The sequence below is a fragment of the Drosophila biarmipes genome, chromosome 3R, assembly GCF_025231255.1.
Source record: "Drosophila biarmipes strain raj3 chromosome 3R, RU_DBia_V1.1, whole genome shotgun sequence".
NCBI classification, from domain to species: Eukaryota; Metazoa; Arthropoda; class Insecta; order Diptera; family Drosophilidae; genus Drosophila; species Drosophila biarmipes.
In genome coordinates this window covers 18,529,201-18,552,479 of record NC_066616.1, presented here as the reverse complement: position 1 = coordinate 18,552,479, position 23,279 = coordinate 18,529,201, and the positions used below count along the sequence as shown (strand labels likewise).

Sequence of the window (23,279 nt, the reverse complement as noted above, 5' to 3'; positions counted from 1 at the left end):
TAATTTTTACAAGTCGCGTCGCATGTAAACAGAATTCAGCATTCATTCCCCCCTTTTCCCAGCCATTTGTTTGAATTTGTCTAAAGTGGCTGGCCCCTTTTCCTCCGCTTTTTTCTGTCTTTCATAATTTTTATTTACAGACCGAAAAAACACAGGGAGAAAGAGAGAAGAACCAAGCGCTTGTCAAATTTAAAACCCTTTGCCCCTCATAGTTTTTGGCGTTTTCTTGGTCTTTTTAATTTAATATTTTCTTTGTTGTTTCTTTGCGTCTGGATGGCCACATAGTGGCAGTATCTGTGTGCGGCACTCGCTTTTCCCGGTGTCTGTGAGCTGGAAATTACGTTTGCTCAGGCGCCAGGCGCGCATATTTAAATACACACGTGTTTTATCGCTGCCATTAAATCATATTTTTATACTTTTACCTTTTCCACGGCAAGCTGCCGCCGCCCCCTCGCCAGCCCCACCTTTCGAGGCGTTGGCATTTCGGATTGTTTACATTGTGCACTTTCATGGCATAAACAAAGCTGAGGCGACGCTAAATATCGTGAAAAAGGCGAGACATCCAGCAAACGCGATAGAAAGAGGCGATAGCACGGCGGCCATGAATCAGTCCAAATGGGATTGATAGCCCTAGTTTAAACTTTGAACGACTCTCGTGGTGTTATCATGAGCCATGGAGTGCGTTTTTAGTGGCTCAGAACATAAATTATTACGAATGGATTACATCTCCGGGGAGAAATCATTATAATATGTATGCGATCTATGCATTATTACGAATATAAGATCTTTAGACCTCCAATAATAAGTTCACCTCGTTTACCTAACACTAATAATTATCTCTGTAACTGCTTCTAAAGAGCTTCATGAATTATACATTAGTTCTAGATATTATGCAAACTTTTTTCTGATTCCGAAACGTATAATTATTTAATGTTTTTATTACTATTTCATAATTTGTTTTTTGTTAAATAGTCTCTATTACTTTCCATTATCACTTATCTCTGAGCACCTTTTGTATCTTTTTCTATGCATCATCCATTATCCAACCGACAACAACAAAGCTTTGGTTGGCAAATCTTAACCAGCCTCGCACCACGTGCGGCTGCTTAGCCCCTAGTTGCCCCCCAGATCCCCACGTACTCCCCTATGTACCAAACACCATCCATCTGCATCTCGAGATCTGCTCTCGAGAGCAAACAATTTTGATTCCACATTTTTTAAACGTTTTCTTCTCTCCGCTTTGCTTGCATTTTCAGGTAAGATAAGATCTGATTTAACACAATACGGCGGCATATCAACAGACATGGGTAAGAAAATTTCCACTTTTATTTCATTACATTATTCGCTCTTAAGTTTTCGAAAAATAGAGTATAGAGTGTAGAGTTTAGATCGGTTAGTCTACTAACATATGATTTAGCGGTGTCGGTGGCTGAAATACCCTGGCCTATGTACTTTTTAGGTGGGCTAAATGTATGTACTAAGGGGGCGGGGCTGTGGGTGGGCCGGGAAAACCTGGGGGCCGCGTGTGGAAATGATTGATTCACTGTCCCGTGATTACGCTGCAGCCGGGAGAGCTGGCCATGTTCGAGCTGCCTGCTCCGCTGGCAATTAATATTAAACATGGCAATTCAATTGGCCAACAAACGCGGCCAGCACGCACGGTGGAATGGGGGTTGGGGGTACCCAGATCTGGGCCCGGTTGGACGCCTCGTTCGAGCGGCTCCCTTTTCCCTATAGTACCTCGTGCTATCAGCTTTTGTTCCCGCTGCCGATCGAGCAGCCCAATTGCGTGTTCTCCCCACATACCCTGCACTTCGGGTGTAAATTCACTTAATTAACAGTTTTTTAGATAAAAATATAAATATTAAGTAATATTTTTTTCGTTTTATTATGCATTTATAGAGTCATCTATATACCAGTTGTATACTCTATTCCTTTGATTTTTTTAGAAATATTTTTACATAATATAGGAAAATTTTAAAAAAAAGTTAGGTAAAATTTTATGTTAAAAAAAGAAGTTTTATAAATTTCAAAAATTGTAATGAGTAGAACATTTTTTAAAAATTCTTTCCTAAGATGATGTCACTTTGAACATTTTATAAGTACTTTATAAGAGGCTAAAGTATCACTTTCTATATAATTTGTACTACCCTATGATTTAAGAGTACACCTTATTCGTCTAGACAAAATCGCTCACGATATTCGCCGCCGAACGCGAACATCAAAGCCCCAAAGCCTCGGAAGGCGTTTATTTCAGCCTGTTGTTTGGGACCTTTTGATGCAAGGTTATCAATCAGTCTTGTCTCGCGCAGCTACTTCTTAAAATCCAATTACACACGTGAACAAGGGAAAAGCCGGGGACCTGGGGACGCAGGAGTCCCTCTGATCAGCGCGGGTCTTGAGCTTCTTTTTTTTGGTTTTTGCGCGGGGCAGGCCACTCAAATTACATACATTGTTGGCGGTGCATTGAGGCGAAAAATTGCGGGGCCATCAGCGAAGTTGAGCCACCCAGATGCTCCGCAGTCAGCCACTTCGCTCCCACTTATTATTTATATTCAATTGATAATCTCGTGCAAATCGGTAGCTAAATGTTGGCACAGGCGCAACAAGTGGGCAGCTACTTGTGGAGCTGCGATCAGCCATCCCAGATTCGAGATCCACGAATCGTGCACGGAGAAAAAAGTAGTTAACTTCAAGTCCTATAAAAAGCTATAAAGCAGTATTATGAACTTTGAAAAAGAACCTTTAATATACAGCTTATCCAATGGAAAGGTTTATTTATAACTATCTGATCTCAATTAATTTTAAAGTTGTATCTGCCATTACGAAGTTGATATGCATTTTAAATAGTTATAGATTTAGACTGAATTCAAAGAATATCAGTTTGATATACAATCACCATCAGCTGGAGATCAGGAGATATTAAATTTTCTCCGTGTGGCATCACTTTTGGCACTCGCAGATAAGCTGCGATAAGCCCGCTGCTCCCGGCTGTGGATTATGGCCAGTGCACTTAAGGGGCACTCTTGGGGGAAGGGTCTTGGAGCCGGCCAGAGGAACCACTCTCTTCCGGCTTCACTGACATTGAACGCTGCGTTTTCGGTCCGTGCCCGCAAGAGATAATTAAATAGCGGCCTTAATAGAATTAAATGCCGTGTTTGCATTTCAAAATCCGCAACGTGCCAAAATGCAATGGCCAACGGGCTGACGCCCCCATCTCCATGTGTGTCCACCTGGCTGTCAGGGGGGGTAAAAAAATGTCAATTTGGACAAGTTTTGATAATTGCAGGTCCCCCTAGTTACCGACTGTGTGTGTGTGTGTGTTGCTACTGTGCGGCGTGTTGCCGGTTGCATGTGGCCATGTTGCATGTAGCATGTTGCAGTTAATAATTATTGAAATGTGCGGCCTGCCAGGAGTTGTGCCGTGCTCCTTGCGCTTCCTGCGCGGCTTCCTCCACCTGAATGTCCGTACGGCTGTCCGTTTGTCCGTTTGGCTGTCCGCGTGTCCGTTTGTCCGTCAGTGGCTGCATGCTTCGTTACCTTTTAGCCTGGCCAAAAGGCTAACAATGCTTGCATTTTCCCACCTTTTTCACATAACTTTTTCTCCCTCTCCCTCTCCCTGGCTTTGTTTTGTTTTCTGCGTTTTTTGTTTTTCGTTTATTTTTTTTGTCTGTTTTTCGCCTTGTGTGTTTGCTGGTGGCAGGGTAAACAAGTCGGCCACTTGGCCAACTCGTTACTTCCCGCTAAAACCCTCCCCTCACATGTCGATTGGCGATGTGGAAGTTGTTACCACTTTGGACGCGCGGTCCGGCCTCCGTCGGCCGGCACCGGCACCGGCACCCCTGTAATAAATTCATATTCAAATTGTTAATTGAATATTATTTGTTAAATTTGCAAGCATTAAATGTAAATGTCAGCGGCGGATGTCCGACGGAGGGGGCGTGGCCAGTCGGGGGCGAACGAGAGCTCCTTTTCTTTATTTGCTCGTATAATTCCGAAATCGGCAGAGCCGGTGTTCGTTTTTAATTGAATTTATGCGATTTTAATAGAGCAGCTTGGCCTGGGGTCTTTTCGATTTAGGGGGAATTTGCACTTCAAACTGTTCTCGATTTTCTCGGTAGATTATTAAATCTGGAATCCAGTATTTATTTTATTACATTTCAAGGAAACTTGTTACTGTTGTCTTAAAGTGGGGAGAACTTTTTTAAACCCCCCTTTAAAATAGATCGAACGCAGAAACAAAGCGAAACTCGGTCACTGTTCCGACGACCTCAATGGCCTGCAAATATGCGGAAACACCGCCCCCAAAAATCAACAAAAAATCCCCCCAGGAGAGTTTTAAAATTCGCAAGCGAATGACAAAAAGGACCAAACAAAAAATGGTGCCAAATGCGACTGTGAGTATTGTGAATACTCAGGCTCTTGTTCGCTGGTCGTTGTCCTTGTCGCTGTGGCCCTGCCATTTCCATAATTCATATTCATAGACATTACACAATAACAGCCAGAGGAGAAAGGGAGAAATGGAGAATTGGAGAAGGGGAAAGAGAAGGAGACCGAGTCCAGACAGCACCTGCAATACGGGCAAATGTTCGTCCAGCAGAGCCAAAAAATAGACCATAAAAGCATGTGCAGGGTGCAAAAATTCCACATATGCTAAGAGGGAAAAAGAAAGTTCAAAAACTGTCGCTTCACGCCTATGCATAAATTAATCGAGAATCTAAAGCTCAAAGAGGAATTCTGCCATCAGTTTGATGAGCTTCAAATCACTGGCAAATTAGGCCAACATATACGTACACATGTAGACTGCCACTCCGCAGTCGCAACGTGCCGGCAATTTGATTTTACACACTTCGAAATTATTAACTGGGGAGCACTTTGGGTGTGCGGCAAGTGTAAGTGTTGTACGCCCTCCGACGGAGCAGAAACAGTTCATAAAATGGCAAAACAGGGCACTTTCGTTTTTACCGCTGGCATTTGCAGCATCTGCAGGACGACAAGGACGACAAGGGGGTGGCGATGGCAAGGACATCCTGGCATGTGTCGCCCGCGCGCCAATGGACATCTGGCCTGGTCAGAGGCAGAATCAGAAACGGACTGAATGTTACCGGGCAGGTTTCAATTAATGAATTAGTAATTTCGGCTTCATTGCCACAATGAACCCTTCGGGGAGGTCTGAACGAGGTGGCAAAGTGTGTGGATTAGTCCCCACTGAAAATGGGCAATAAGGAACACCCTTAATATTTACATAAATACTATGGAACCAGTTCAAAAAATATAAAAATCAGAAATAGTTGTGTAAATATATATACAAGTTCCATCACTGTTTAGTTAACTTCCATATTCAGCTGTTTAAAACACAACGACGGCACAGCAATGTAAGCTTTTAAAAAACGCTCTAGGCAAAGTCAATAGGCACTCTTCAAATAGCACAAAACACTTTGAACTCCTTTTAGCTGCTCTGATTGCAGTCCGCAGACAAAATGCCATTTGCAATGGCGTAATTTACCATATCATTGTGTCATTAGAGCGTTTGTATCTCAGCTCCAAAGTGAGCGCTGTGTTCAAATGATAGTTTGTTTGCTAAGTCACAGTTAATGAATGGTTCGAGCTGGAAAAACGGATGGATTGTAAATGGGACCACCTCCATGGGGAGTTGTGGCCAAAGCGATATTTACTCGCGATGACTCCGAATATTAGGGAACCCGTCTTATCGCTGAATTAACATCCGTATCTTTGCTTTTTCGTTTCACTTTTATGGCGATTCGGTGCGCTCCGCTGTAGGTATGCAATTAGTCAATTAATTTGAAAATTTATTAACCGCCAAAAACCAATTTGCTGCAGATCAGCAAAAACACACGAGAAACGAGCGGCGAGAGAAAAGACAAAGAACGCGCTGCGAAGATCGCGAAATGCCGGCGGTAAACTGGCCGCGATCTTGGTCAAGATCACGGCCGCGGCTGCAAAAGCTGCAAAGATCCGTTCGAGGCGTTGGTCGGCGGACAAATGAAGGGTCTAAAGGTTGCGGAACTTTCAGCGAGTTAGGGATTTGAAATTAAAGCCCCGAAAGGAACCTCAGTCCCCCCCTCGTTTTCAGAATGTGGAAATGTAGTGCAGATAATTTATGGCCTCGGCGGTGGCAGCGGAAGTGCGTGTGTATCTGTATCTGGGAGATACGAATCGCAGCGGCTACCGATTTCTGATTTTCTAGGTCAGAAAGCAGAGTCCGCGAAATAAATGACTTTTGTGCATGTCGCGGGCTGCTTGCCGTCGGCTTGGCCTCAGCCCATAAATTTTGGGTGTATTTGAAAAGCATTTGTTGTCTTTCCCACTCACTCACTCGTTTTCGGGACCCTCTCTTTCCGTTTTGGGCTTATGATTAATAACGCTCGGTTTCGGTTTCGGTTGGGCCGAAAACCTGCTTTTGGCGGCCATCATGACCAGCTGATCGCGCAGACCCGCAGACCCGAAAAAAGAAGCAAACGTCATGACAGCGCAATGTCCGTTGGGCAAATGACAGGAATGAACCTGGAAGGGATCACTCATAGATACAAGTGACGGATCACCTTTAGCAACAAGTGTAGTGGTGAGCGTGCGTGAACCCATTTTGGAAATGTCAGCAGCAATGTCTGGAAAACCACAGTGATCTTCACCTGACGCTCAAAGGCGTTCGCATGCTCACCGCACAGGTATGCGCTCTCTCTCTCTCCCTCTCTGTTGGTGGCTCATTCTTCTGCTCTCTCCACATTTATCTGGCTCCTCTCTTTCGCTCACCTGGTGATCGATCATCTTTCGCTCAGCCGGTTTTCGGACCCTGCTCTGGGCATTAATTTATGTGCTCTCGCTGGAATGAATCTCACCTTTATTCGAATTGGAACATTTTGGGCAAGCTTAGATCGTTTACGATATTCGCTGTCGTGAATGGGATTTGGCAAAGGTGAGATAATCTTCTGATTAGAGAACTGTTAGAGAGGTAAAGACGTCTGTTATACGACTTAAGATCTCATGGATAGGTTCTCAGATGAGAGATTGGGTTGCTCTCACCTGAATCTCATTGAATATCATAGGTGCTAGCTTTTGTGAGACAGAAGTTATGAATTTATGATTTTGACTTTTAAATAAACAGTGCTACATTTTTTTTAGAAAATCTTACAACTTTTTTGATTTTAGAAATGTATGGTTTTTAATTTTTAATAACTATTGCCCTCATAAAATTACATTTACTGGTACTGTACTGGTATCCAACTAAAATTAAACCGAGTCCCGCCCTTTAGCCAGCTCCTGCCCAATCGAAATCAAAATCACGTCCACAAAATGTCCCCTGATTTCAGGGGAATTTCAAGGGGCCCCGGACCCACCGCAGCGGAACCGAACCAGAATCGAACGATTCCCTGTAATCTCAATCGATGATCTATTAACGAGTGCCCATAAAAATTATGCAACTTTCCGCTGCAGCAACAAAATGGATGTGCACAACAACAGCAACGACAATTGAGCCAGAATGCCATTTCCTTTGTCAGCTGGGGCCATAAATCTTGAGCATATTAACATGGACGTGCGATGAAAGTGCCAGCCAAATATGTCATTGTCAGCTGGGTTTTGGCCAGGAAGGGGGATTGGATTCGGTGAGATGGCATAGTATACGATGGGACTGGATGGGAGGGCAGAGCGGACTGAGACTGGGCATCAGACGCCTCTGCGGCTGCCGTAAGCGAGTGTATTGACACCTGAGCTGCCCAAACATTCGAGCCGGGGGCTGGAAAAGATAGTTAGGGCCCCCAGATCGATAGAACAGGTAGTTTTGGGCATTGGGAATACTTTCGGCCGTAAATCACCGATCCGAACTGCGGCTGATAACTGGCCAAAAGTCGAATGCCAAGTATTTCGGGCCCTGTTTATCGCACTCGATGCATTTGGAATTGGTCAGAGTATTTTTCCGTATTTATGCGCAACTTTGTTGTGTTGCCGTGTCTGTGACACAAACACAAAACATGACCAAATTTTTGGGCGTGAGCGAGAGTGCGATAGAGAGAGAGAGAGAGGGGGGTAGAGAGCAAAAGAGAGAGACAGCATAGTGACAGCGCCCATAAATCTCTGTAACATGACACTTTTGGCAATGGAAATAAAATATGGCATTCGGCGCACCAAAATGTCGCACCAGGCTCCCTTGATTTTCGTTCTGTTCTTTTCTTTTTCGATTTTTTTTTGGCACTGCCCCTGGCACTTTGGCCCACTGTGCCATGCGACACTCAACGGATCGCTCGCGCACAGCATTCAGCTAATTACAAATGAAATTACAATGGTCAGATATCGCCCCTGCCCACCGCCATTGCGATCCTCTGAGCTGCTGCTCCTGCTGCCGGCCAAGTGTCACTTGCCGCTGTCATTTTCGTTTCGTTTTCATGTGTCACTTGGCAGTCCAGGCCCCCTAGCCCCCTTTCAGCCCCCTCGCGCGCAGCCCTTGTCCTTGTAATAAAGCAAAACGGCTGCGCATGCGCGCAAGTCACTCAGCAACCATGCACTGCAGGAAAGAAAATGTCTATTCAAAAGTTCCACAAACTGTTTACTTTTTAAATTTACGATCTATTTAATATTCATAAATCAATTGAACGTTTATATATTTAAATTTGATAATAATTTTGATCAGCTTATCTAGATATTAGAAACTAATAGATCATCAAATATTTTAATTGCACTTCTATATTAATATGGAACATTTGTAGAGTATGTTTTTAGCCATTCTGCGTTTCTCTCAGTGCCCTCACAGCAACTACAACTTGGTAAAGCCGCTGCTGGCTCTGTCAGATTTTGTGAGTGTCACTTGGGCTGCTTTGTTGCCGTGTCCCCCGACTCATGGTCTTGGCAACTCGGATCCCGAGCCAGACTCTTTCTTGGGTGTTATCTGTCCCGTCGACCGTCTTCAGTTTCGCTGCGGCTGCGGCTGCATCTCGGCGGCCAAAACGACGACCGGCGGCGACCGGGTCCGAATCTGTATCTGTATCTGAATTCCTGCAGAAACACGCGAAATGCGCGCCTCGGCGTATAAAACTGTTAACTAACTCAATTTTGTAGCTGTCAGTTGGCCAAGGGGGCTGCAGAGTTCAGCATGGGTTAATGAGTTGTTGTTGCCCCTCGCCGGCGTGCCGCTTACACATGTCACAACAAATTGCCAGCCGTTGAGGTTCGGCTGGCCCATAAACAAATCACTTGACCCGCGGCGAGGTGAAATTTCGCCAGCCCGTTTTGTGTGATGGATCCAGATCGGATTAATACATATGTGTACGCCTAGGATTACAGTGGGCTGTGGGCTTAAAGCACGTGTTTCGCTGGGCAAACTCACGGATGCACGCCGCGCACATGTCTGTCACACAAATGTCACTTAGAGTTGCAAACGCCGCGAACGCTTAGCAATTTCATAATTCGGTGGAGCAACGCAGGGGGCTCAGTGGAACACTTGACATTGGCCCAGGAGACTGGGGAATGCGAAAAGCGAGTCCGGATATTTAGTATTCGCAGCGCATTTGAGAAGTCAACTTACCAACAAGAAGCGAGGATCAGTGCACGAGGAGAAATGCCACCTATATTAACGAAATTATTAAAAAGAAACGTGTTTGTGCTTTAAAAATCTCAAATCAAATTACCAAAATTTTAATTCATTCCTAAACTTTTTATAGTAATATAATGGAATAAGTTTCAAACCCTAAGAACACTTTGTGAATTTTAATATTTTGTCAAAACATACCTAAATGCTTTGGTTATTTTGGTAATAAATCCATTCAGCCATTAGAATTAGAAATATAATTTTATGCTCCGGTTAAATTCTTTTCTTTTATGGTATAATACTAGTTTTTCTGTGCATGTTAGATCCCCTCAGTGCCTCCTTACCTCCCAAAACCTCCTCAAAAGGAAACAAAGTTGACAATTCAATCATTGTGGGGGCTTGGCCGCCAGGGGGCGCCACTGCAGCTGGAAGTGCCTGGCGCTTAATATATGGTATAGAAAGTAGTTAGTTGTATGCACTACAACTGCCGGGCTTTCCCACTCCCTGCCACTCTTTTGTTTGTTTGTGTCACTTGGCAGCTTCTGGGGTGGGGAAATGAAAGGAAAATGGGGAGGGAAAAGGGGTGCCACGTTGACAACGGCAACAATTGCAGCCACAACAGTGAAAAGGGGGACAAAAGGCGCACCACGCGGTAATTCTGCCCAGAAAGAGTTTTGCCCATGGTCTAGTGTGCCCGCCTGTGTGTGAGTGTGTGTGAGCCAACAAAACTTGGGGCCATAAATTTGCAACGGATCACATAAATCACATTCAAGTGAAGCTTAACACACGCGCCCAAGTAGAAGACACACACACTAATAGATGCCAGCTCGTTTTTGCAACACCCTGTGTGTGTGACTGCAAAAAAAGATACTTTTTGCAGCTCGAGGAGAGGAGAAACCGTTGTAATGAGAGCTTGCAGGGTGCAAAGTGTCCCCAAGGGGTCAGCAAAGGTCAAACCGAATGCACATAGTGGAAGGTGTGCTGTGGGGAATGTTTTTATACCTGCAAGTTTAGGAGCCTTGATATGAATGTTAAAAAAACATAGAAATAAATCATGTTCAGATTTTAGATACAGTCATAATCATACTATAACTTTCTTCTGAAAATGGATATATAGAAACCCTTGATAAAAAGGATTCCAGCACGACTAGCTTCAGTGCAAACCAAATTCCAAACATATTATGTCGGCCAACTCGCCACTAAGCTACATATCCGAAATTCCCCCAAGGATGCTGAAACTTTCGGGCCAAATTAACTAAACGGTTAAAGCAACAATTGCAAATTGGCAACAAATTCACAGATCATAAAGTGCTCTCGAGGTGGGACAACAATTCCGACTGCACTTCCGTGTGCGACCTCCGGTGCGCCCAGCTTTCGGCTCTCACTGCTCGGCACCCAGCATCATTTCATTTGGAGAACTTTGCCATTTGAACTTGACATTTAGCACACGGTTCGAGGGGACTTCTTTGCAAAACAATTGCGAGCCCGAGTGGGAAGGAGAGCGGTAGCTGCGACGAGCAGGAGGGGGAATGCACTTTTGGCATTCCTCGACTGCCAGGGAATGCCGGCACACAAACACACACATGGCCAGGCCGACAGGACGAAAGGAAACAGTTGCAAGGGTGCGAAAGGGAGAAGGTCGCCAGCCACCCCCTGCCGGCAGAGAGAGAGGGGTGGCTGGCGGGCGACAGAGAGGGGGCGAGTCCGGCTCAGACAGGCGGCCATTGCAGCACCTGTCGGCCATGCGACTGAGTCGCGTGCTTGCCGCTTTATTTGCTTCCCGGATTTTGCGCCATTAACAATATGGTTCGGTCCTTCCCCCTTTTCCGTACTCACCCCACCCATGCAGAACTGATGAATTGGGCGTGTTTAATAGCTAAAAGTAGTCCGGATTTCTTTATAGTTTTAATACTTTTTAATTTTGTTATAATACATAGGTTTTAATATGTTTTTTAAGATAATAACATGGTTTTATTCATCAAAACAATTTCCATTTCTCATCAAAAACTTCAACTTCTGCATTGACTATAACTCATTTCGCTTTATATATATTTTTTTATTTTTTTTTTTACAAAAAATATTAGAATAATTCCTTAATACCTAGCTAGAAAACACCCTAGGGTGCATCCCTTAGAAAACGTGGAGTTGCTTATAAATTAACCCATTGGCGGAGTGAAAATATCGTCTGTTAATTGATCAATGTGTATGCAGCGAGAGTGCTGTGGCGCCATTAGCCGGGCACTCGGATGTGTGGGGTGTGCGTGGTGCTGCTAAAATTTAATTAGATTCCGCATTGGCCGCTGTAGCAAATGTTCCGGGCTTGGGCTTTATCAGCTGCACACAATTGCACAGGACCCGGCCCACACAAACACCCAGCGAACTTTATGTCGTACGTGCAAATTTATTGTTATTGAAATACAATTGCGAAATTAACTGTCAAAGTGTGCGACCCATCGTCAATGTACTCGCAGAATGCCATATGTTTCCCATTTCGAGAGGCCATGGGTGCTGGGGGTAAATACCACCCCTTTATGCAAAGCATACTAAGGGGTTAAGCGGGGGATTGGTGGGAGCAAAAGTATAGGTTTAATATTAATAAAATAGGTACAGGTTTATAAATGAGGTGGTAGTATATTAATTATTATTTTTACATGTTTTTAATTATTTTATTTCCGCTCGCTCAGTGTATTTTCCCCATTAAAGTTGCTTGCAGCCATGATTAATGGCACTCTTATGCACTCGTAAGGGCTTTATTTTGAACCCATTTCTTTGGCCAACACCAAAAGTTGCCAATACCCTAAATCAGTGGTCGAAACACCCCCCGAAACCGCCCCTAAAACCGCCCCAGCCCGCCCCAAAAACCCCCCAACTGTTTGCGCTAAACGAGCTTTGCATATTTACTGTACTAGCAGCAGACATTTTACGATATATTGAGAATTATTTGCAATATATTTCGCAACGGGCAACAGCAGCAGCAACAAGGACGACAAATGTTCCACCGACGGCGGCGGCAACAACAAGTGCAGTGTGTTCAGTGTTCACTGTTCAGTGGAAATGCAGGCAGAGAAAGCTTCTAATTCCGGCACTGAAACCATAAGTCTTTGTCGCATTGTACACACAAACACACTCTCGAGCACACTCACACAGATAGTGACTCGCAAATACACTCGCAAGATGGGGCTGTGTGTGTATGGGTGGTGGTCCTGGCCTTTCAGGAGGTCCTGCGAAGGTCCTAGGCCTGAAGTTGCGCCCATTACTTAGGTTCGATACACAAGTTTCGCCTGTAAATTCGAAACTTATTTTTCTGTTTTCGAAGATTTTGTTTAATTTACGAAAATTTGCATAAGATACAATTGTGCCCACCCTTCGGTACGGCATTTGTGGGGATCTGCGAAGTCCTTTTTGCCTTTTGCAGTCTCTAAATTTGTGCGAAAATTGAGCCAAAGTTCACAGGCAAAGAAAGAGGAGCAACAAACGATTTTTTCTATTTCTTTTCCTTTTTTTTTGCACATTTTATTGCCCTGGCCTGGACTAAATTTGAATTCAGCTCAAATTGAAAGTTCACAACGCACATATACAGCTCGGCATACAGAGCTACAGACGGGGAGACACGCCGATATTTATGCCTTTTCGAATGCAGCTCAACTCAGCTTTAATTTAAATGGATTTCCCTGCCTGGCAACCCTGGCAGACATATGGCAGCATTTGCAATTTGCAGTCCACAGGGGCGTGGGGTTAAAAGGGGCCAAAGGGGGCCGCTCTCCCTGGATGGGCGACTCCACTGACTGCTGAGGATTGATTGTGCTTGTTGATATTTTGTCAAATAACGCAAATAAATACACAATTACACACTCAAGTGAGTCCGTTGCGAGAATGGGGTGGTTTTCGGGGGGTTTTCGAGGGGGCTCCGGGCGTCCAGGGGCCTCCTGGAGTCATGGGGTTAAACCGAGCATGGACGTGCTCTCTGTGTGTTATCCTCGTTTAAAGGATTTTCATTTGTTTAAATGTGCTTTATCGAAAATGGCCAAAAGGCCGCTGGCCATTGCCGTTGTTGTAGTCTCAGCTCCTGTCCCTTGTTGCCACGTGAAATTTATTCTTAGCGCACAGTGGTTGCAAATATATTGAACCAATTTTAGGTTTTTAAGAAATTAAACAAATTAATTTAATTATTTTTATAGAATACTTTTTTTAAGCTGTTCCCTTAAAATATTTTTATAGATAGCTCAGATCCTTGGGTACGTAAGCCAATGGTTTCTAATAGTACTAAAATACAACCCTGCTAAAATATACACAAATAAAATAAAGAATAAAATAGCAGTGCTTGCTTTTAAGTAATTTATAAAGAAGTCATACAACACTTTCCCTTTATAAATTAAAAGTTAAAATTTTTGGTTTTTTAAATACGATAATTATTTCGCTGAAAGCTAAACTATGTTAACTTGCCCCACTGTGCCCCGACTTTTGACTTTGTCATTGTTTGTTTTTGCCTTTGGCGTTGCTTTTGCTGGCACTTTTTTCGGCGCACGCCCGTAAATTCCAATGTAAAATGTTGCATTTATCTTGTAAAAATAATAAATCCAGGCAAAGGGACTTTACTCTCTCACGCTTGGCAGCACATCCCACATCCCAGCCAGTAACAGATTGCGCCGCCCATCCGAGGGATGCAATCGGAAGGGTTCGAGATGGGGCGAGATTGTGTTTTTGGGGATGATGGTCATTGTTAATGGCCGAATGGGTAAAGAGACGTAAATTTGGCTAATTTTATTAACCGTCAATACGGCGAACAGCAGAGGGGGAGCGGAATGAACGGGCAAGTGGCGACAAAAAATTAGTCAACACTCGGCCATTAATTTAACTTATTTATTGGCTGGCGCGCAGTTATTCCAATTCGAAAATCCCGAACTGCTGGCGCGATAAATTTAGTCGAATGTGAAAATTGTGCTGCTGCATTTCCACTGCATTTCCACATGCACATGTCGCGGATTTTCATTATAAAATATGGCGCAGCGCGGTGGAAAAGGGGGGACAAACGACTGTCGCAAAAGAGTTTGTAATTTATTTTAAAATAAAAGTATCTAAAAGCATGACAAATAGTGTGAGATATGTTTTTGCGCACTGCAGCAGGCTGATCCCCTTTGTCCAACCATCCCAAAACCCCCCTCGATCCGGAGACATATGATGGGGCGCCGCTGATTTATTTGCATACAACAGCGCAGCAGACACAGCGAAAATAAAAAATCCCTCGGCCTGATTCCTCCTCTTGTGGGTTTTTTTCGCTTTTCAAGCTACGCCCATTTTTGACGCCAACGGAGACGCGTCGATTGAGTTGGCTGCAGTTGCCAACTTTCGAGGGGGTGTGAGGCTGTGGGGGGCTGTGTCATGCCATCGGAGTTCATGAAAAGTCCATTCAAAATCAAAAATCAAAATGCCAGCAAACTACAAGGAAGGTGGAGTGTCACAATGGCAGAGAACATATTTTTAAATGGTTCGCCTGGCACCTAAAATGATTCGCTAAGTCAGCAAAAAATTCAAATGAAATTTACATAGCAGTAAAGTCTCATTTTTTTGAGTCGAGCCTATAATAAACATTTAGTGCCTCTTAAAATCTGGCATATTACATCAATTTGAACATGAACTGTTTTTTATGATTTGGATTCAACATTAAGTATCAAACAAATGATTAAATTTTAAGAATCCATATACACACGAATTTAAATCTCATTGTAATATTTTAAAATTTAAGATTTAAGCTGGAAAATATGTCTTCATCTGCCCTGAAATTGCCTTTTCCTTACGTAACTCCGCAACCATTTTCCCTGTCTACCGCTCAATTCATCATTTGGCAACATTTTGCCCAGCGCCAAGTTGCATTTAGTTGTTATTTATGCAAATTTTACATGCTTCAACTTTTCGCCAAGTGCGTCGTGTCGTTTTCGATTATTTAAAACTTTGTACGGAATTTACTAGATTGCGAGCTGGGATGGGATGGGAGGTCTCCGTTTTAATGCGCACACCTGACGCGCTCCAACGTCTTCCGGCGGGAACACTTTTACCTTGGGCCGGAGGATTAGGGTCTGCCCTCCGTGCATAATTTTGTGCGCTGCTGTTGAGGCAAATAAATTCTTGAGGCGGCTAAAGTTATTAGATTAGCATTAGAGAAACGCCGGGAGGTGGGACAGCAGTGGGCTGAGCTTAGAATTATGATTTACCTGGGGTTATTTACATGCGCATAAACGAAATACCTCAGGCAGCCTCAAATTGCTAAAAATTTATGAAAAACTTAACTCACTGCTCAGCGAGTCATGTGGCTTTTATAGTTGCCCAAACAGGCGCGGCAGTTTAAGCATTATTATTTTTTACATTTTACTTTTTACACCAAAAAGTGGAAGTTTTCAACACAAAAAAAGAAGATAATGTTCCTTGTAAACCTATATATTGTGCACTAATGTCCTATTAAATGTCTTCCTTACGCTCTTAAATAAACCAAATATTTATTTGTTTTATCTTTAATTTCAAGTTTTGAATTGGTTTTAATCATATTTATTTATTTTAAGCACCGACAAGAAATTTATTTTAATTAATATTTGTATTTATTGCATTTTAATGTATGTGTTGTATTTTATATTTGTTATTGATATATTTTTATATATTTATTCAACTATTTATTATTAGTTGCTTTTGTTTTTATACTCTATTTTTTACTAACATGTGAGGCACATTGACGCCCTTGACCTTCATAACTAAACACCTTTTTCTCTGTTTCTTCCAGGTAAGAGATACTCAGAATCTCTTGCGGGCTCACTTCTACCAGACTGGCTAGGTAAGTCAAAGTTTTATTATATTTTTTGTAAACCCTTAGCTTATAGTTTTGCCTATTATTTATTTTGGATTTTTGGTGAGAAAACCCTTTTTGAATTTTCACATTTTTTATTCACCTTTTCGATATGTGTTGCAAAGCCATTTTTCGTTTTTGCGGAAACTCTCTTTTGATTTTGAGAATGCCTAGTCCCGAAAACCCAGACAAAAAGCATATTTTTCGAAAGATACAGACACAAACACCAAACCAAAACGAAACCCGCCCAGTCCAAGTGTCCAGCATTTTTCCAAAACCCTCCAAAGACTCCAAAAGAAACACCAATACTCCATTGAATCGAGCTTCTTTGAATTTTGCGTTGATTTTTTGCGTTTGGTTGTTGTTGCTGTTGTTGGTGTTGCAACATCATCGCATCATCATCATCCCGATCATCCCGTTTGTCTTCATTTCGTGTCAGTCAAGAGGAAGCGTCTCCTGCCAGAGTTCGAGAGGTAAAGCGATATACTTTCCAATTCCAATAAATCTAGTAAGTTCTGTGTTGTGTGCATATGTACCTCCAACTATACTCCCTAGAAGCTACCCAATGTACATAAATACTATCTCTCAGTGTCTGCCATAGTTCAGCATGTGCATGCCTCCCAACCTAGGTTCTGGCCCGAATAAGTTATGCAACTCTGTACATATAATATGTGAAATTATCAGCTCGTAAAATTTGCCCAAAATAATTGCCAATTATTCAGTTTGTCAACTCTGGCCAACACACACAAATGCAGACGTAGAAACAAAAGGTTTAACTACCAAAAACACTCCATACACCATACAAAGACACATTTTCCTGGCCCTGGGTGTGCAATTAAAAACCACCCACCGCCCGGCGAGGAGAATCGGGGAAAAGTATCACTTGGCACGCAAAGAAAATCAGCGAGAAAATTGGTGATGCCTGGCTGCGAATTTTACAAAGCGTATCATTTTGTTAGCAGTTTTTCAGCAGGTTGCACTTGACAAGAATCGCCCCGGGGCACGCCAGCCCAAGTGGCACTGTAATGCAGCTTATTGCAGTGGCACTGTGGTGCTGCGGTACAGTGGCACCTCCCCCGCACAGCCAATTAAGCACACATTTAATTTACTTTCGTCCGTTTAGGCACACTCGAAAGGCTGTTAATTCCTGTTTTTAGTTATGTTAACCGAACACTCGACAGACAACAAAACCAGCCAGCTCTGCACTTTCCCTATATGTTTATGGGCAATTTATACAATCGCATAAATTACCAGCGCAGGCATAAACAAAACTTCCTTCCACCGAGTGCCATTTGCCAATCGTAATCAATTCCTGTCCATAAAAAAAAGGGACACAGCCCGGAGAGTCCTGTCGCCGGCAGTGACAACAACAAGTACGGTTCCAAGTCGGTTTCCATGTGTATCCTTAGAGCCACCCAACCTTCCAACCTTCCAAGCTATCCAACCACCAGCCCAACCCAGCCCCACGCATAAATATTTATCTGAAATGTTGAAATCTTCAACTGCAGAAAACATAAAATCCATTAGAAAATTAATAAAGTCTATGGCGGGAAATGTATTCCTGCCAATGCGGTTTTCCACTCTCTCCCCGGATTTTCCCGGCTCATTTTTTGTCATATATAGGAAATTTGTGGCTGCTTTTTGAGGGGCCAAATGTATATTATGCCGACGCTAATAGAATAAAGTCCAATCGATTACAATAATGCTCCTTTGTCTGGATAATGTTTCTGTTCGAGCTGCGGTGGGAGGAGTTTCTGGAGCGGTTGTTGTCAGCCTTTTAGGGATATAATCCATTAGACCAGTTTGAGGCAGATGTTGTAAGGGATGGGCGATAAGGATGTTTATGTTTTCGAAAGCGAGGTAATAGTTGTTATATATTTCTAATTTATTGGAGGGCAAGATGTACTACAATTCGTTTCTTACCATCCATAAAGTGAACTATCTTTACCTTTTAGTGAAGAAATACTGTAATATCAGAAATTCTCACCTTAAAAACTATGGAAATGTTAACAGTATACTATTATATCGGAACTATGTTTCTATAATGTATATTTATTCAATTAACATACGAATACGTCGTTCAGACAATGCCAATGCTCTGTAGATTGTTCAGCTTTGTATAAAACTCACATTTCACGATCAATTATATTGTAGATTCTTATGAAAGATACATTTTCATTCCCAATAACTAAGCAAATATACAAGATATCTACACGAGATATGTAAATTGCTCCCGATGTGTGCGGCTTTGATCGTTTTGTTGGCCAGATGTTTGCACACACTTTGGAGTTGGCTTCATTATCATTCGGGCGGGGTCTATTTTTAGCCGGGGGATAGAACATGAATGGAGCAAATGTCTTAATGTCTCGACAAGATCGACGCGTCGGCGCCCTCTTTTCCCCTCCGAACGAAAGCAAATGGCACGCAATTCACAATAATAACATAATAATGTGCAATAAAGTATCTTAATTTGTTGAATTGTTGATAAACTTTGGCGCCACTTTGCGGATAAACATGAAACGAGGCAATTGGAAAATTCTGGGCCCCCTCCGCCCATGAACTGTTCCGTTTGGTAAACGTAATTCGGCAGGTTGAAAATACTTTCGGCTTTGTTTTCCCGTACCGAAAATACTTACCTCACGACAATCCGAAAGTTCTCCTCTCGCCGTTTCCGGTATTTCGAACCACTTGGCACTATTGCAATTATCAGTTCGCTTGACTTCTGACACTGCCAGGTGAGCGGGGCAAGTAAACACCGAGATGGGGACAAATTCCAACTGCAACAAGTTGAATTATCTGCAAGTGCCTCATGTGGGTACATATATACTCGCATCTGGGTACATATATGTTCGCTGGGCCAGTGTGAGTGCACTTCCCTTTCTGGTCGTTGGCCGTGTCCTCTTAATTGCCCCTCGGAGAGAGACTTGGCAAATTAGTTAATTGGCGGCCAGTTCACTTTGAACTGCTCCACGGCCACTGGTCGACAATGTATCTCACAGATGCAAAGATACTTGCGAAGGTATCGCCGCATTGCAAGCTCTCAGATATATTTCGTTTTTGACTTCTCCCTAGAGTTTAGCAAAGTTATTTCACTTAATTGTGGTTCAAAGTGTATCAAAAAATTAGAGATTTAATTAAATTGTAGCACTTTTTTAAGCATAACAAGCATTTATTTGTGAGTTATGTCACTCGCACTATTTTTTTAAAGTTCAAGTTAGTACTTAAAAGGTAAGGGTTAATCACCACATTTTATAAAGAACTTTTCGAACTCCTCTCTCTGCATATTTGATCCACTGTCCAGGCTCCATTCTCTTGGGGTCAATCACAAATAACAGAGTATCCTTCCTTTTATTTCTTTCTTTAAAAGTCTTTTGATAATGCCGCATTCTAACCATATGATTATAATCACTAAATATACTTGTTTATATATACGTACAATGTATTCTGACACCGGTTATTTTTACTTTGTTTACCTTGTTCTTTCTTTGACTTCGAAGTCGTATTTTATATTTCAAAGTAATTACTGGCTATAGTCAAGCCATTATTTTTTTATACGAATTTTTAGATGCTCTAAAGAAACCAAAGAATAATTTAAAAAAACATGTTATAAAATTGTTAAAAAAAATATTTTATATATTAATGTCCCATTGGTTGAAAATGTTATTGATCGCATTCATTTTTTGTCCGATTCTAAAAAGTAAAAAATTTTACAAATTTTTACTTGTTGTAAAACATCATATTTTTTGCGAAAATTGGTCAAAATTAACAATTTTTAGGTGTGAATGCCAAACGATTGGAAACTTTATTACGAGTTCAACGAGGTATTTCATTCCAAATTTGGACTATTACTTTTATTGTTTCGACCAAAATACGAATTTTTAGGGTTGAAAATTAGGTTCTTAGTTTTTTGGCGAAAACCCGATATTTTTATTTTACCTTTTTGGCTGTATCTTGATCAAAAATGCTTCGATACCAAAAATATATACTGTTTTGAGCAGCTTATAAGCTACATAATTGATCGTAGTCAATTTTTGTCCGATTCTAAAAAGTATAAAATTTCACAAATTTTCACTTTTTTTAAAAGGGGTAGTAGCATGATATTTTTTGCGAAATATGGTCAAAATCAAAAAATTTTTAGGTGTGAATGCCAAACGATTGGAAATTTTATTACGAGTTCAACGAGGTATTACATTCCAAATTTGGACCATAACTTTTATTATTTCAAGCAAAATACTGAAGTAAAAAATTAAGGCTTTAGTCAAAATCTTTTTTGAACTTTTTTTGTTGTATAAATTATTAAATGAAACCTCAAAATCATTCTAAGTTATTTGAAAGAATCAAAAACAACAAGACATATATTTCCTAATTACTTTTATAGAAGCGAATTCCCACTTCGTTGTTGCCCACCAAAGCCGCCCCCCGATAATGCTAATTTAATAATAATATTTTAACCATTCAAAGTCGTTAAGCTTTCGATTTATGATTAATGGCCACCTAATTTGAATAACAATTTCTGGCATTAACAACGGAATTAATATTTGTATGCCGGCCGTTTGCCACTCGATTCGCACGCAATTAAAACACTCCAGTGTCAGGTGAAGGGAAATAAAGCCAAGTGGCAGCTCGCACTTTATCGATTTTCGGTGGCCATTAGGTTTCGCACAGTTACCCATATTTTCCGCCTTTGGAAAACTCCCCCGAAAACGGCATTCTCAGCTCTCGGCTCCACCCTCGCCGCAGGCAATGTGGCAGATATATTTTTCTTGTTCTTTTGCCAGCTCAGCAGATGAATGCGTATAATTTTCGGTTTGATTTATGGCCATTGACCCCGCTTTGGGCCACCTTTAGCCGCACACATGGCCAACATCCTGGAGCCCAACCTCAGATTTTCCCTGGCTTCTGATGCTGCTGCCCCAGTGGCTTTATCGCTGCGAATGCTAAACGCAGCCATCCATTTGTGGGGACTCGGGACTCAGGGCTTTTTGGGAGGGCGGGCTTTATTACATTAGGCGTTCGTAAAGTAAAAATTGTGCCACTTTCTCAAAAACACGCACAGCACAATAAGTGGGTGTGTGTATATGCCGCTGCCGTTCAACCTGCTGCGGCAAACTGCCGAAAAAAAGAAGGGAAAATGCCGGAAAATGCCAGAAGATACGGGGGCCACGAGGCGGGACCCAAATGTGCTTGGCTGTACGCTTTTGTTTGGGCCCGCTGCTTTCCTTTTGCTTACATAATCAGTCATGTTATCCTTGTTTCGCCGCCACCCAAGCACATTAGGATACACAAAGCCACGGGGACATGCAGAAGAAATTATTTATTTATGCCGCTGGCCCGAGGCAGATATCTTTTTTATATTTCCATTGCGTGCGGCAAGGGTGGATTCAAAATCGGTCAGCGAATATGCTGATTTGGTGCGACATGCGTAGGAATGCGGATTTGATTGCCTTGAATAGGTGCTCAGCCTCAAGGAGGGAATAGGAACCTAAAGATTTAATTTTAAAAATGTTTCAAAATTAGGGAAACGAATATCTTGGAAAATTAAATAATTTATTATATGAAATGATTCGCTAAAAAAATTAAAATCTTATTTTATCCCCCAAACCTTTTAGTTTTCCCGGGCTTCCGCCTCGTCCTTTGGCCCACTCGCATCTTTGCCGTGTGCTCACTCGCACTTCGCTTTCCCATTTCCACAGCCTTTCCCCTTGGCCAAAAACTGTGTTTTCGGCTTTCCGCACCGAATTCCTTTTGCCATTGATAAATGGCTTTCTGCCCGGAGTTTGTTGATTTTATTGCTCTCCGGGTTTCTGGGCCTTTTGCTCTGCTCTCGCGCTTTTGGCCATTTGTCCTTTCGCATTCGCCGTCGGCGAAATTTTTGTTTGTTTCCACTTGCCTTGCGCCGGCTTTCTCCTCGAGTTCCAGTTCCTCTTTTCTGCTTGCTCAACGGAATCTGGGCTATTTATTCACCCAATTTCTATGTTTTTTTCCTGCCTTTCGCTTTGCACATTTATCATTGTGCCTTCAGATGCACACACACACACACACACACTCGCAGGGTTCCACCCACCAACTTGTACACTTGCGAAAATCACCGGGCTAATAGTCGCTGACCTTCTTTTCCCTGCAACCATTTGGGGCTCTTGACATTTCCCAAACAGTCTCGGGTCTATAATCAAGCATATTTTATTAATCACAAATGCCATTATGGGTCTTGTTTCAGCGGGTGACTTCGAACCAAGCCAAATAGGCGAAACCGCCAATAGAGGTGCGCCCAATGTTGGTTTTCTGCGAGAAGAAGGCATCTTAAATGGGAACTAGACGGTCCTCTAACTCAAAAAATATTCCTTAAAAATCAAATATACCATGTTTGTGTTGCTATAACAACATTATGATCTACCTAAATAGTTTGTTTACCAAAAAAAAATGTCTTGAGAATTTTTAAAAAACATTTCTTTAAAGATTTAACTATAAGATCATTAATTGAAGTGGACAAATTTTTCCCCCGGGAAATAGATAATTTTTCAGGCACAACTACAATATCAAAAAAATATATTTGTTTATTAAGATTCCTCTAAATTGTCACCGAATTTTGACAGTTCCTAAATCTTTATAAACAATAAGCTAACTCATTGCGAATTCTATATGTGTTTCCACCTCAGCGAACTCATAAATAAACGCTCAGCGTCGGCGGATTTGTGCGATTTTTGTTGTTTCGGTCATACGCATGTTAAACCCCGCTCGTGCCCCTGATAACCCCCCAGATCCCCACTATTTTGGAACTGCTGATGATGACGCTCTCGTGCGTGTTGGAAACCAAAAAATAAATAGCTTGGAAGGCTTGGCCGTCGCTACAAACACACAGACACACTAATACATTTTTTGAGTCTTTGGGAAGATAAGGGGAGAAACGAG

General features: G+C 42.2%; 1 protein-coding gene across 4 annotated transcripts in view; it reads left to right on the top strand.

Annotated features, from left to right (window-relative positions):
* The window catches only part of LOC108024361 (homeotic protein ultrabithorax), a 79,034-nt gene that overhangs the window by 8,527 nt on the left and 47,228 nt on the right, over window positions 1-23,279 (top strand). For 2 of the 4 annotated variants that reach the window (XM_017094268.3, XM_017094276.3), the window contains exons 2-3: window positions 1,257-1,307; window positions 16,308-16,358. The exons of 1 other annotated variant lie outside the window; for it this stretch is intronic. In XM_017094268.3, the coding sequence (XP_016949757.1) occupies window positions 1,257-1,307; window positions 16,308-16,358 (102 nt within the window). The remainder of the gene's footprint in view (window positions 1-1,256; window positions 1,308-16,307; window positions 16,359-23,279) is intronic. One more of the 4 variants, XM_017094290.3, reaches the window with a different exon arrangement.